The 16,294-nt window shown below is 38.6% G+C and overlaps 1 protein-coding gene across 2 annotated transcripts in view; it reads left to right on the top strand.

Moving 5' to 3' along the window:
- The window catches only part of ETV1 (ETS variant transcription factor 1), a 66,222-nt gene that overhangs the window by 33,502 nt on the left and 16,426 nt on the right, over window positions 1-16,294 (top strand). For both annotated transcript variants that reach the window (XM_054273853.1, XM_054273854.1), the window contains 3 exons: window positions 128-257; window positions 1,801-1,989; window positions 5,776-6,023. In XM_054273853.1, coding sequence (XP_054129828.1) covers window positions 128-257; window positions 1,801-1,989; window positions 5,776-6,023 — 567 coding nt within the window. The remainder of the gene's footprint in view (window positions 1-127; window positions 258-1,800; window positions 1,990-5,775; window positions 6,024-16,294) is intronic.

Below are 16,294 nucleotides of genomic sequence, written 5' to 3'. Positions count from 1 at the left end.
TATATTGTTTTTATTATTACAATTGTTTAATTAATCATGTGTTTAATTAGCAATGTCGAGCTTACTTGGGAAAGCTAATTGTTGATATTGTACTTGGGTTTTAATTGCATTCTCCTTCTCTTTCCAGTGGCTTTTCATGGTCTCCCTGTGAAAATCAAGAAGGAACCCCATAGCCCATGTTCGGAACTTGGCTCCGCTTGCAGTCAAGAGCAACCATTCAAGTTCAGTTATGGGGAAAAGTGCCTGTACAATGTCAGGTAAAGTAATTAGGAGCATATTTGCAGTGAGAACTGCTGGCTTAAATGAGGACTGACGAAAGAGTAATAAAACCATAATAGAGATCTTAGAAAAGTTACCTCTTCAGCAGATAACAGACTGATGAGATAATGCATTTAGCTGATGAACACTGATGGATTTGTTTACAGTTGTGTCAAACACTTACATAATAATTTTAAAGCAGTGTTTTTCATCAAAATGCAAATCCTCCATTCCTCCTCCATGGGAGCTAGCCAGAGTTTAAAAACCCAGGGTACAAACATGAAATAGAAGAAAGGAATATCTTGTTTTCTGTGAGCTGTGTTGAAAGTACTTTCAAAATGCATTATGTGCATTAGGAAAGAGAGATCTGTGTAACAGGCAAGGGATTGGCAGGTGTGAGCAACACATTAGGTATTTGACAAATTGTGAAGATGTTGTATGTGTATATTCCTGGGTGATTACCTTTTAAAACAGTGTTTCATTAGTTGCATTCAAAAGCAAGTTGTCTTCTTTTATAGGCATAGATAATAAAAGCTTTATTTATTTGTGGGTGGTGGAGGGGCTTGATACCTTTTCATTCCTTATTGACTTTCTTTTGCTTGCATTTACATGTCACTCCTTCCTTTAGTGTCAGCAGTGAAGGATTTCTTATTGACATTTCAGTCTATTTTAGAATCTTTCATCTAGCTTTGATTCTCATCAATGTAGTATGAAAACTGTTAGCACTTAAAGCATTATAGCATTTAACTTTTTGGATATGAATGGGGTAAAAAAAGGAAAAGACTGGCACTTTTGCCAGTTATAAGGAGTGATTTTGGTTTCAAAAATCAAATGAATCCATTGATGGATTTGATGGGTGCTAAGGGAGCTGATGTAGAAAAGCGTGCAAGCTTGTGCTTACTATTCCTAATGTCTGCATTTCTCCTGGTTAGAAACAGGGATGATCAAAGTGTTCTCAAGTCCTTTCCTGATGTGAGACACCCTTGAAAATAGCATCTATGTATTTGTAGGACCAGCAGTTTGAGAGAGAGAGGGGTAAAAAAACCTGTCAGGAGAGGCTGCTGACATCCTAGTATGGGTAGCTAAGCCAGCATACCATTGTTTTTCTGGGTCAGATCACTTCCCTCTGGCTGTATTGTTTTACTGTCTCACTTTGTGGTTTGTGCAAAAGAAAAAGAGCCTTGACAGGCACTGTCAGCTCTTTGTGCTCTAGTCCAGGTGCTTCTACTTTTATGTATTTTGTATACCTCCTGTTAGAATGTGACTGTAAGACTAAGTCCTTTAAAAATACATTTCTGTGTCTCATAGAAGCAAATGCTGTGCTGAATCACTTGCCTCCAACATGACTTCTTCATTGCCCTTCCTAGTGTAAAGTTGAGAATTCTTCTGCCCCAAACAGGTTCATAAGTTAACTATAATCAAAAGCTTCTAAATGGGGCACTTGTGGTGATTTTTTTTCTGGATGTAGATGCTATGGTTTTGCTTTTTCTTCTTTCTTTGGAAAAAATAACCTACCTTGCTTTTCCCTTGCTTTACTAATAGTGCCTATGATCAGAAACCACAAGTGGGAATGAGGCCCTCCAACCCACCGACGCCATCCAGCACTCCCGTGTCGCCGCTGCACCATGCCTCCCCAAACTCCGCCCAGACCCCGAAGCCTGACCGCGTCTTCCCTGCCCACCTCCCTCCATCCCAGTCCATTCCAGACAACAGCTTCCCCATGGATCACAGGTAAAACACAAAACATGGGAAGGTGTTCAGTTGTGGCTCTTTTATAGGGTAGTACTGGCTTCCTGCCCACAGCTCTTCCCTTTTAGGCTGGGGGATCGAGGTGGAAACCAGCAAGGTTGGTAGTGCAGAAATGTGTGTGTTCATGAAAGGCTGGCACCCAGCTTGGTGCACTAGTGTATGAGTTCATATTGGCAGTGACAGAATTTAAATTACATGTTTGTTCTGTCTTGTGAGGGTGATTACAGTCTGCTGGATAATCTCATCTAGGCTCCCTTTCCCACGAAAGGCTGGGCACAATGGTTTTTCAAGGTCCCTTCCAACCTGAGCTCTTCTCTAGCTCTGCGATTCACTTGAGGCTAGAAAGCCCTTCAAGGTGATGAAGTCACTAGCAAGCATGTTCGTAACTATAAATATCTGGCCTCTTGCTAAGCAGTTCACCTATCTAAGGGATAAGTGGCTATGTTGCAGTGTTCCTGCTTCAGAATATTCTTTAGGAGGGTGGATCGTTTTTCCAAGCCCTTCTGTAATGTAGTGTTTCAAAAAAAGATGCCAACATAAACCATGCTTAAATAACATTAGTCTGAGTAAAAGCCACAAGAGTTAGAGACCAGAATTAAAGCTTAAACTGTCCTTAAGTCACCCTGTTTTGTTTTGATATGTTAGAAATCCCCAGACAACTGTCTTAGCTCAGTTTTGCAACAGATATGTTCAGTGGATTCCCCTGTTTTTTTCAGTCCAAGCACTTGTTTATGGAATTCTATTTACCCTAGCCTTTATTGCATGAACCTGTTTTTGTGTGCTGAATTTTGATTGCTCTTGAACATTTAAAATTCCAATGGTGTGTAAAGAGATATATGTTCAGAAACTTGTTTTACCTCTTAGCCATTATCAAATTAAGAAAGACCTGAAAAGAAAAACAGTTGTTGGGAGTGTGATTTGCATGTTTCTGCTCTAATAAGGGTTATCTCCAGGGATTTGTGTAGATCACTTTTGAAGGAGGTTGCTAATGTTAATATTGCTGTTTTGTGCTCTGCTGAGATAGCTTTAAATACCACCAAGGTTCTCTACAAGCCCTTCTGGCCATCAAGAAACACTGAATTGGCCCCTTCACCTGTCATAGTCCCCATCTCCTCCCCAGCTGTGGACTGTGGTCTAGCCACAAAGGCCCCCAGTGAAGGCAGGCAGTGGTTTAGATTACAGGAGGGTGGATAAATGTGTTCCTGTACATACACCAAAGTCAAGCTGCCAGGACACTGAAATCAGCTGAAGCTAAATGGCTGATGTGCAGAGAACAGTAGTAAGAATTTTCAGATGAAAAAAAAATATTTTGTTATAAAGCTACTTGTAAAGAACTGAACCTGTATGTCAACGCTAACTTCAGTATTTACAGACATTTGCATACATCCTAGTATAGTTTCTGTACCCACAACCCTTGCTCTGTGCAAGCTTTGTAGGCTCTTTACATAATTCCTGCTCCCTCCCCATCTCTGATATCCATGTTCTTTAGGGCATTTTGCACTAATGCTTCCCTTCTATTATAGAACATTATGTGTTCTAGTAAAGTCCAAAATAGCTGACTCAAGGAAGAAGAAAAATCATCTCATTTTTCTCCATTTTTAAAGAAAGGTGGAGTTGTAGTGGGAGATATTTTTCACCCATTTTCTTATTTATTTTGAATCTTGTGTATGAAGCAAACATGTACTTAATATTTTTGTGAAATTCAAATTTTTGTGATTTACAAGGTGAGATATTACTACAATGACTGTATTCAGAAAATGTCACTTAAACAAATGACCTGCCTATGTGAGTTCATATAAGCATCTATAACTCAAGGCACAGTGGTTTTGGAACATGCATTGGTGGCACAGGATATCTAGTGGCATTAATATCTAGTACATACAGCCCATACATCTTCATACAGGGCATGAGTATATGAACGATAAGTGGTCCTAACAAGTACCAACAGGAAACAAATCCACTTGTATAAACAAATGGCTTGATTCCATACAAAGCTTCCAGTACAACAAGTATTATTAACTTCCTTTGAGGCTTTGTGAGTGAGCCTGTTTCTTATTTTATCTTCAAGTTGCAATTTTCTGATTCACTCCTTGACAGTTCTTAATGATAATTTCTGCTTCTTTTTTTGGCTAATGAAAAAAGGAAAAAAAGGAAATGAATGCAGTGCCAGTCAGCCTAACTGTTTCATAATACATTTGAGTTTCTAAGTTTATTTTCTGCAGGTGTAGGTGGAATTGCAAACCCCAATGTTACAGCACAGTACTCTTTCTACCGAAAAAATTATAGTATTTACAGCAGCATTGGAAAAATTCAGTTTGTCTCCACTACTGCATGGTAATAGTTTCTATCTCTGTAGTTTCCACAGTATTTATAATTAAGCTGTGATAGTAAATATTTGTCAGAACAAGTTACAGCAGTATTATGACAGATGGTAATAGAGTTTAAATTGTTGTAGAAATATGTACTACCTATGAGTTGATAGTCAAGGGTTTTATTGCTCGTGCAATCAAACTCCTGCATTGTACTTCACTCACACAGTTTTCTCCAAAAGAAAGTCTTTTGCTTGCGTGAATCAAAGCTGGTTCAGATCCGAAGTACAGGAAGCTCAGGAATTATTAGGTCTCCATTTTTCTTTTGTGTGACAGTAAGAAGCTTCCAAAGAAAGGCACGAGTTTTTGGGGGTATTTTTTAAGTGTCTTGTTTGTATTAAGTGATAACAGGACTAGTAAACAGTTTGCTGCAAGAGCACTGCATTTGCTGTTGGTTAGTGTGGACACAATATTACTGCTGTGGTGATTACTACTGTGGTAATCTGCAGGAGATAACTGGAAGACATCATGCAGTTCATCAGGGTCCAGTGGGAAAAAAGCATCCTGGTATTCTTCTGTATGATTCTGAACCTGCAGATGTCCAAGTAATTACATTCAGGCCTTTTAGTTCAGTTAGATAGGTTTTATGGAAGAGAAAACAAGCATAGGCTCTTGAGAGTAGCATTTCATGCAAAACAAGATAATTTGAAATCCTCTTCTTTTTTGCCTACTGAAGAGCATTTGGGAATACCAAATGCAGTGTGGCTTGTACAGATTACAACTTTCATGTAGAAATAACCAAGGGGAAAAGTTAAAGCTGGAGGGTAATTAATTATCGTAGCAAAAATTTGCACCCTCTCCTTTTACGAGGGTGCTGACATTCCCTTCCTGTTACAGCTGGAGTGCAGTGCCATCCTTGTGAATCGACCTCTCACGACACCACCCCAGAACAGTGGACTTTTACTCTGGAATGTTTCCAAATGTTAGAGCAGACAATACTCTATAAAAAATGTGTTTATTGTGGTCAGAATGATTTCTGTGTAACAGTAAGATGGGTAAGAGTATATTAGAGTAGGAGCAAGATGTTGCTAACATTTGTGAAAGAGCAGAGAACTCTAACTACGCCTCCTTCATGTCACTGTGGTAGAATGTCAGTCTTTCTACTGTTTTGGAGCTGGTGCATTTCCTGTTTGTCTCCTCTGTTGAGGGAAGATATTGAAAGCAAAGAGGATGTGGTGGGGACAGGTCTTAGAGCTGGTATTAATAGGTGGGATTTTTGTTTCTTTGCTTGCTGCTGTTGTACAGAGACAGTGACCCTGATGGGAGCACTTGGCATGATCATAAGCAAAATGTTGGTTTTTGAGAAAGTGATACAGCCACTAATAACGACTTGTGAAGATCTTTGGGAAATGGAACGTAGCTGGAGTCCTTTACATGACCCCTCTAATTTGTGTTCTAGATTTCGCCGCCAGCTCTCTGAACCTTGCAATTCTTTCCCACCTTTGCCTGCAATGCCAAGGGAAGGACGTCCAATATATCAGCGCCAGATGTCTGAACCAAACATCCCTTTCCCGCCTCAAGGTTTTAAGCAGGAGTACCACGATCCAGTTTATGAACACAACGCTATGGTTGGCAGTGCAGCCAGTCAAAATTTCCCCCCTCCTCTGATGATTAAACAGGAACCTAGGGATTTTGCATATGATTCAGGTAGGTGAGATTCTCCTTTAGTTCTGCATAGCAAAACAATATTTCACTCCAAGCCAGTGCTATTGATATGTCTTGATTGTATGAATTGAAACTTGCTCTTTTGACACATCTCACAAATTATGTGTGAGACAGCTTACAAAGTATTAAGATTGCTACATAATACAGTGTGACTTGTGCCACCATTTCTTGCTCTTTAAAAGGCTTCATTTTCTAGAAATCTCTGTCCAGAAACATTAAAGAAGTCGAGGAAGAAAGTAATGGGTGCAAATTTGCTTTGTTAAGAGGGAACTTGTTCTGTACTATCTCATCTTTGACCTCTGAATTTGTGAGCTCCATTTTATGAGTTCTTCCATTTGTGTGCCAGAAATAGAGAACTCTTTCTCCTCTTGCTTACATTACTTTAAATCAGGAGTAACTCCACTGAAGTGGGGTTTATACAGCTATAAAACCGATGAGGGAGAAGAATTGGCCAAATTGGTGTCAGCTCCTCACTTTGTGCATACTGCTGTGTTTTGTGGAGGTACATAATCTGAGATGCCAGGTTGCTGATGTAGAGAATACACTGTTGCTATTAATAATGTTTATTATGATTGTGCTTATAGGGCAACTGGAATGGAACCTTATTGCTCTACAGACAGTACAAAACAGAGGAGGTGGTGGCAGAATCTGCTCTCAATAGGTTCTGATCAAAATAGAAAAGATAAGCAATAGGAAGGCTAGAAAAATCAAGGGAATAATACTGTAAATGTTTGACAAAATTTCAACATAATATTTATATTATAATTGGGAAAAGAATGAGAAAATTAAGAAGTCAAAAAAGAAATTTAGTAATGAGTACCAAGTAACAAGGTGAAGGAAGCTACAAAGAAGAAAGGTGGTATGAAAAGAAGCTGAGATTAAAATATGAGGAATGCTCTAGGTGGGGTTAAACAGTTGATTGGTATGGAGCCAAGATAATGCAATCAAAATGTTGTTCAGTTTTAGTGTAAGTGATTTCTGCAGCTCCTCTTCAGTGTCTGCCTCGGTCCTGCTTTGTGCATGCTCCACTGTTGAAAGGAAGGGATTTCAGTGTGTCCCAGCTGTGCTTCTGGAGGAGGGCACATTGCTTTCATACACATCCATGATGACTTGGGCAGGGGGAATGGATGGCTCTGTCTGACTTCGGTCTGACTCCCCCTTCTTATTGATGCTGCTGTACTCCCAGGGCTTTCCTTCTGGTTCAGTCTCTGGCTAGATGCTTTTGCAGTTTATTTTCCAAAGGCTATATGACAGCTGAGTTAAGTGTCCTTTGAAATTTCAGCTCATGAAAGACTATCTTGCAATTTGATATAGTGTAAAACAGTTTTTTTTTTTCCTTTTTGTAGCTAACTTAACACTGTCTATCTGGTGCTAGTATTTTGTCGTTTCATTAATGTAAAGTGCTTGTTGTAGAGTTGATCTCAATGTTAGAATGGGGGAATTTGGAAACATTTCCTTTCTTATTCTTAACAAGCAAAAAATCAATCGTTAGGAAAATTCGAGTTAGCCCTTAACAGGGAGGGGACCAGGGGTGAAATATTTCTCCAAGCTGAAATACAAGACAAGATTAAAGTGAAATGGAATTACAAGGATCAGATCTAGAACTCAACCCATTCACTGATGAGGGTTCTGAGATCTGTGGCTTTGTGGAGTTATGTATCTCTGGTCCTAGAGCATATGGGAGAGACTGTGTAGTTCATGTGGCAGTGGATAATAAATGGGGGACAGCAGCTTCAGGGACTGCCAGTCCCTTGCAACCTTCACAAGCACTGTTATTCATCTTGCTAAATTAAAGGTCCAAAAAAGGCCCATTTGTAAACATGCTTCTTATTTGGCTCAGAAGTGGCATCTCCTTATTGCATACTGTTACTTTAAATCTGGACTGACTGCTAACATTCATCTTTCTTTGGAATATTCTGTATGGAAGAAAGCAGGAAATTTTATTCTGAAATGAAGATGTACAAACTTGTATCCAGTCCTGTCATGTCTATTTATTTTGTGCCAGCAAGAACAACATTCCACTTTATAATAATTATCTTCAAGCAAAATTGTTGCTTCTTTTGTAGATGAATGATTAGTTTTTAAAAATGTAATAGCTGTGTAACCAGTGGTCATGAAAAATTAATTTGTTGGTATCAGGAAGTACTTTTATTGGCCTCAGAATCACTGCATTTAAGTTGACACATCTGTACACTCCATAAATTGCAGTCAACAACTGTGGTCTGTTGATATTTTGTCTTGTTACCATCTGTTCTCCAGAAACCATCATTTTCCATCCTTGCTAAGAGTACATTAAATAACCCCTTAGGAAACATAATGTATTTGTCACTGAATCATTGATTTCATTTTTCACCTATGGATGTTCAGGGAAGGAGGAATGCCAGAGTAAAAAGTCTTTTTTTTCATTGTATTTTATTGCAGCTCAGATAAGAATATAGAAACACATTTAAGAAGTTCATTGTAATGCACTGAGATGTTCCTTTTGGGATGTTTTTGAAAGGGACTCGTAAAAGTTCATCGCTTTTGTGCACTATTCTTTTATACTTTGTGGGAAGCTGATGAATGAAAAGCATTATTATAGAATGATTACAACTCTATTAAAACATGACATTAATTATGACATGGGAAATGGCAGATCAATTAGTTGTAATTGTAATTGCAGGTATGCAATTTCTACTGCAGAATAGAGATAATGGAGATGTTTGAGATAATGGAAAAAGAAAAATGTCAACAGAGTAGAGGCTCTTCCTTATCCATCCACGCTTCTAGAAGTCACAGTGCATCATATAGGTTCAATCAGACATTTTCTGTCATGGATTTTTTTTTTTCCCATGTCTGACAGTCAGATGTATTTAGTACTTGATGGTAAATCTAGAAACTTTAGTCACAGAAGTGCAGCCAGGGACATACAGAGCTTTGAGATTTTGTGTAATTAATGAATATACTCCAAAAGGCTTCCTAAGACCTTTGTTTACAAGGCCTAATAGTGGGTATTCCTGTACTGTTAGCACTGCTAGAACTCAGTAATGTATTCAGGTACTTAAACAAAAAGGCCAAACTTGATATAGCTTGTCTCTTCTGTGCTTTGTTTTTGAGCAGGACCTTCACAGGCTTAACCCTTCTTACATGATGTAGTGTATTTGCAAATATAGTAAGGTATAACTCTAGCTGTGTGTGTATCATTTAATACTAAAAATCAGGTTTTAAAGTGACATCGTAAATTATTAAATCTTATATTTGGTTTTGCCCAATTGCCCAATATTTGGTTTTGCCCAATTGAAAATAGTTATTTTGCAAAATTGAAATAGTTATTTTGGTTGAGAATTTTTTATAACCATGTCTTTGGAAACTGAAATTTGTCACACAGTGGTAATGGAGATGAATAGAGGAGGAATTGTTGCTTGCATATACTACTTACTGATTGCCAGGAATTTTTCTGTTGAAATTTAGATAGATTCCGTACTTCCTGAACGTGTTACAGGCATTAGCAGGGCTGTTCTTACAGTTCCATTTCAGGGTAGCCTTACAATTAATGCGCTTGAACGGACCTTAGAAAATTTGGATTCTGTCCCTGTCGCTTCCGAGACACTAGTCACATCACTTAAAGAATGAGCCCTCCAGACAGAATTATTAGCCTCCATGTCTTTCTTTCTGAGTTGCTCATCCCTTTAATTCCTGAAGCCTCACAAGCAAATACCTTGTGTTGGCAAGTGAGAATGGATGGGCAACTGCCCCTCTGTTAAAAGAAATGAACGGAGGCCGAGAGACAAATCAGATACATAAACCTGTTTGTTTTGGATGCCCAATTAGAACTGGGTGATTTTTAAAATAACATTATGTACTACATATGTTCAACTCTTAGCTCCTAGGGACTTTCTTTGTGTTTCTAGATGAAGAATTATGGGAACATCAGATAAGGGTCTCAGTATAAGCAGTATAAAAATACATAATACCAAAAATCTGTCAGAAGCAATGTGGCTACTCTGAGAAAACTTGTTGGAGCTGGAATGGCTTTACTGGGGCCTAAAGTTGACCATTCAGCTGTATTATCTTTTCTTTTCTGGAGAACTTCAGTACATAGACAACGTCCATCCCCTGTAACAAATGAAGCAGGGGTTCCTCCTGCTAAGCTGTTTGCAGCATGGCGCTCCTTCCCACAAAGAGTTTTGACCTGTGCTCTCAAGACAAGAGTGATGGAGCAAAAGGCTGTATCATATTTGCAGCAAAGGATTCATATAAAGTTTGTGCAGGAAGTTGTTAATTATGACATTTACTAACCTCCTAAATTTGCTCTTACAGGAATAGGATATTGGTAGCATTCTGCCATCCATGTTATAAATGTATTTACCTAATAATGGGAAACAGATTAAAATGCAAGAATCCTCTCAAATTCCTGGTGAAGTGTTTTTTGGAAAGCAAATCAGTGCGTATTAAGGTGGAAAAAGACCCCTAGTAGCACAGTCTTCCCTAGGCATCAGCCAACATATTCTTAAATTTGGGATTTTGCAGAATAGCATAAGAGAAAGTGCTGAATTGAAAATTCAAGGGGAAAAAATATTTCTATTTATTTGCAGGTTGATTCCTCCCCCCACCAATTTATTTTTTTAAAAGTTTGTTATTCTATTGTATTTCTGGAGAAAAATTTTAGATATTTGGAGATGCTAGTGTGAAGAGAAAAAGTCAATTGGAGGCAGTGCTGGTTTGCTTTCTCCAGGATATTATCCAGTGCTGCATTAAATGCATTGACCAGTGCAGCATTTAAAGTGGCACAAGTCATGGTGCTTCCATTACTGTTTTTGATTATATTTGCTAATTTTTGTACTGTGCTCTGAAAATATAAAGTTCTGTGTGATTGCTAAGTATTATTACTTCTATTTTTCCCCCTGGGAGATTATTTCACAGACAAATAGACTTCACAGTTAAGAAATATTTCTTGATCATAAACCTAAATTTTCTCTTTGATTGGTTGCATTCCCTTGCTCGTAACTACATCTCATGGAAAGCAATTTATTGGTACTAATGCACCACCTCTAAATCTCTGTAGATGGATTGTGTGTGTGCTCTGTCAGTGTGACTCAAGATTTTGTATCTTGCTTCAAAAGTCTTCCAGCTCTCCCTCCAAGTTTCCTTTTTTCTTTTTTTTTTTTCCCCCTTTTTTAAAATCAGGCTGTTTTGAACACATATTTATAAAATGCTTTGTGAAACAAAACTGACTCCTTCCTTTTCCTGGGTACAGTGCTTAGTACACACATCTAAGAACTGCATCTCCTTATGGCCTTAAAGAAATTCTTATATACAAAAGTACAATTGTTCTCAATGAAAATCCAGATGGCATAAAGGCAGGAGGGGAGAAGGGACAGGGTTTGCTCTTGAGTTAGGAAGTTTAAGAACTCTCCTTACCTCAATTTTGGTTTTGCAGTTTTCCCTGTGGTTTAAAATATTTCATCCTTGTGTTTTGGGAACTTGTCTTTGCTGTGTTGCTTCAGTGAATGAGTATGAATTTTGTTCAGTAGTTAAGCTGCACTGGACTTTGCGCTTGCTTTTAAAAGACAAATCTGCTGTCGGACTGTGTGGTGGCAGAAAATAAGAGCATCTGACAGGGAAACTTGGGAAACCTGGACTTCAGAAGTTTGCTGTGAAGGGCAGAAATTTAACTTTTCACTTGCTGTCAATCTAGCTGGTTTCCTCTATTCACTATTTCTGCCTGAAATAAATCTGTAGTTAGAAATGATTTAATTTTGCAATGTTACCTTTGTGAACAAAGGAAAGCCTGAATACCAAGTTAATGTGAGTATATAGGCAGGAGACCGTATATGTATTTTTGTTTTCAAGGCAGACAATACGATCTGAAAAATTGTCCTGCAGTCCCTGTTTTTCAAAGAAATGGATAAATATCCTCTAAATCTACAGTTACAGTAAGTGGCACTGGCTAATGATTTGATTTGAGGATTGAGAGCGCAGTCTGGATTTACTCTTTGTGCATTAAGGCAGGTCAAATGGACACAGGCTGCATTTTAAATCAGTAATGGGAGGCTGAAGCCTGCCTTAAACCAATCACATCAGCCTTGCTCAAGACCAATTGATCCCGAGAGACTGAGCCCTGTGAGCATAGCTTTTATATGAATGGACTCTGTGCAGCCTGAAGTTTCATTCATAAAATGGATGCTGAAGGGAAAAAAAAAAAGCCAACCCACACACGCCAAACCCTGGAATGTCCATTTATGCAGAGCTGAAGGGTGTAGTGTTCCCTCAGCTGCTGCTTTTGCCAGTTGCCTTAAAGTAATGATTAATGCTGCTTGGCCCTGCCTGCCTGCAACCTGACACCATTTATGGCCTTGGTGTGTTTCTAATGTATAGTGAATGAGAAGGCTACATTCTCAAATCAGAAACATAAACAGGAACTGGTTGGTCTGAATTCCATTCAAATATGTCACTTCAGCCGTGCAGTGTTTGTCCAACTTCGATTTTACAGGCAGGGAATGGGGCGGGGGAGAAAAAGCAACACAGACATTTTTGCAGCAAGATTACCAACAAAAGGAGCGAGGGAGAGAGAAAATACTGCTGTCTTTTGTTGAATTCAAAGGAGAGCAGTGTTTAAGACACATTTTACAGTTACTGAGGTTAATAAAAGCAAATACATGATTTTAAAGTATGCTCGAAAGATCAGCTCCATGTGGAATTTCAATTCAGAGCTGAATGTATGAGCCTTTGTTTTCCTGTTCTGCTGTACAGAAAAAAGTTACACATCGCCTAGACAGGCTGTTGACATCTGGTCTCACAAAATGCATTGGATGTTGTCATAGATCTAAAAACCAAAGTTGTGGAAAGGAAGATGTTTGCTTAAGGTTTTTTCTGTATCTATGTAATATTTCCACTTAGACATGAGCTGGTGAGGCCAAACCTAATTCTCTGACAAGTTTTTGTGAAATGAGGTGTAAGAAATTAAACTTTAACAATTTTAATCAGCTATTTTTAGAAGGAAGTGTATGTGTATCTATGAGTGCACATTCTTGTAAGTTTGGTTTTTTTTTTCCTAGATTGCTGGCACAAAGGCTGGTGACTGAGAAAATGCATAAAACCTTCCATTCTGAATGTTTCTAAATTGCATAATGATTTGGGAAAAGATTGCCTTATTTAAAAATTAATTTTTAGAGATTTTTTTGTTTTCACCCATGTAATTTCAGTGCACCTACATTTTTTCATGCTGAATCTGCTACTGAAAAAAATAATGCTGACTTTTGTATTGCCAGGACTTTACCAGTTTGTAGGACTCTGTTCATTACATAGCTTGTGAGGGGATAAAGCTTTTAAAGGTGGTTGAACTAAAACTCGGTCCACCAACATTTAAGGGGTGGGTCAATTGCTCAAGCAATTATTGTAATTAGTTCCAGTATTTTTACCTGAATATCTCCTTTTGGGGAGGTATGAGTTTGAATCTGAATGTGTTCTGCAGGTTTAAAAATCCAAAAGAATAATTTTTTACTTCTCCCTGCAAAACACAAATCATGCATTTTTCTTAGTGACTCCTGGTGCTACCTGAGCGATTTGTTGTGATCTTGTGTGAAGAACTGCCGTTCTTACCTAAAAAGGTCCTTTTTTCTGGTGTTTTCACTATTATCTTCACCCTTGAGCTGGTCAGAACTTCTCAGTGATGTTGTAAACAGCTGCTTTCCAGCAGGAGGCTGAATGTGTTTCAGGGGGGGATGAAGTGCTTCTTTGTAAACAGTTTGTCAGTGCTCTTGGAAATCCATGCACAGAAAAGTTATTTGCAGTGATACTGTGATGTTTTAAGTTTAATGTCAAAAGTATGATGTGTTCTAGTTTGAACATTTTATTTTTAAAAGGCTACTTTTGTCTCTGCACTCGGTAAAAATCTCTCTCAGTACACCAACCACCTGCTCATGTAGCAGAGAAGTGCTTGTAGTGTGCAGGGGAAGCCTGAAAGGCGCCGGAGGGATGGCTGGTGTGTTCACAGGGTCAGGCTGGCACATGGCAGTGACTCCAGGTTTGTCCCAGCTACCCAAGGGACTTGTGCATGTCCTTCTGTACCCAGTAGTACAATGGGAGGGAATCTGCATGTGCAGCATTTCTTGTCTATGGGAAGGCAAAGTGGCACATTTAAGTCTATCTGTGTAGACACACAAACTGAATTAATGAAATAGCAGCCAAAATTCACATAAGTACTTTTCAGACCAAAAGGACAATTTAGAAGGACATGATATAAGTGAAATTGCAGGGTTTCCAGTGAAGTCCCTTCAAAGTTTTGGGGACCAGGTCCTTTTGAAACAGTTCCTTATGGAATCTGCTTCTAATCTGACTTAGTTGGTAATAAAGTGTAAGTGGAAAAGTGGGCAGGAAAACAGTAAGAAGGTTGCAGTCTTATTATCACTTTGTTTTAAATCTGTAGGGAAGTAGGCATGTTTTACTGTGCGCTGAGTATTTGGTGAATTTGGGTGACCTGTTAACAGGCTCCCTGACTAGGGCAGCTGCCTGCCAGTGCAGCACGGCTTTCACCTGAGCTGCCACAGGGAGGGTGAGGCCATGCAGGCAGTTCCCTTCTTCTCCCACCCTGTTTCAGGTGGTCTGTGCCTCCCGAGGCTCCATCTCCACGGCTCTCGCTCTGCAAGTGCACACGTGCAATGCCTCTGTGTGGCACTGTGCTTTGTCACCAGCACATGGGCTGTGCCCTGTGCCTCCAGATCTTCAGCTGATGTCGATAAAGCAAGCTGAAAAGTAATTCAGAAAGAATTAAAAAAAGAGTTAGAGTGTAACCTAACAACCTGCCCTTCAGTTAGGGAGGCTGTGTAAAGCCAGAAACAGGAACAGCTGAAGAATAAATCCTTGTTCAGGTTTCCAGTTCCTGCTTTGCTCTGCTTCATTCAGAAGACAGTCAGTCACTTCCTCCCATAGAATACAGTCTTGTCATTTCATCCCTTTGCCTGCAGAAGCTCCATCTTCCCTGTGTCTGTTCTGGCTGGGGACACAGGCTGAAATTGTGTTATTTTCTGTACGGGGTGGGATTGTGGGAACAAAATCTCATCCTTAACTCTGAATAAAAATCAGAAAAGAGGATTTAAGGATTCTTTATCTTCTCTGAGTTATACAGGGCTGAGACAACCTAGCCCCTTAAATTCTGACATGATAATTAATATGAACTACCTTACCAAGGGACCACTCAAGTGTCTTACTTAATGAAACTTAGAATCTGTGCCTGCTAAGTTCAATAGCAGATTTTTCTTGTCCTGAGAAAGTCTGTTTGGGCTTTTTCTGCTTGGATGTATTTTGAAGGAGTCATAGCAGAGCTTATTTCCATTATTTTTCTCTGTGACAGTCCTGGATGAGAAAGCACTTTTGCAGTGTCTAGATTATGTGTACTTTTAAAAACAGCACCTATTGTGAAAAGAATGGTTTCATGGTCTAGGATATAAAACCATATTCATTGTTTTAAGATGATTGCTATGTTCCTGTAATAAGAAGAGCAATTAAGAATGATCCCTAAGTATTCCAAAAGAATAATAAAAGATAAGCAATTTTTTCACATTTCCATATTTTTAGATATTTTGTTATGTTGTTTTTTATTTTCTTTTATGGGGCTCTGCTGTTCTTGAGCCGATGTAACCTTACAATGTGAATTGCTTCATTAACAGTCTGAAATAAGCTTGTTGTGTGTCTAAATCCAGGCACATTTTTTCTTCAAAGACCAAAACTTGTAAAAAGATGATAAATCAGTCATCTCTGGGATCTTGCCCTGGAAGTATTTCATGGCTGCTTCTGTCTTATTTGTTGTCTTGAAACAATGGTTTAAGAAGAAGGAAACATATAATTGCTCTGTAATTTCTGCACTAAAATGTTTTCTTTTGAAGTAGCTCCGCTTAGCATGTAAAAATACTTCTGGGTCTTAGTCAAGCATTTAGTACAATTTAAAACTGCAATACTAAATTTCATTGGTTGGACTTTTTATTAGATAAGGTAGAAATGAAAGCAGCAGGCAATTTAATTAGCAGTAATTTTTCTGGGCAAGTCATTACTTTGATGAACTTCAGAGCAATGTTTATGGCTCCTAATTAACCATGTTAGTCATTTGATTGAATAATCACTTTGGAAATGTTTCTGCAATTTGATTAGAGTCTGACCCACTCTGATAGTCATAAATTAACTGATAGCACTTTAGGATAACAAGACTCTAGTTACTTTACGAGAAATAAACTCTTCGTTGCTGTATTTTTTTGGTCCTCTGTGGACTGTTTAAGCAC

Source organism: Melozone crissalis, unplaced genomic scaffold (assembly GCF_028551555.1).
Source record: "Melozone crissalis strain CALT ecotype California unplaced genomic scaffold, PUWL_Pcris_2 ptg000016l_1, whole genome shotgun sequence".
Lineage (NCBI taxonomy): Eukaryota > Metazoa > Chordata > Aves > Passeriformes > Passerellidae > Melozone > Melozone crissalis.
This window is presented reverse-complemented; position numbering and strand designations above follow the sequence as displayed.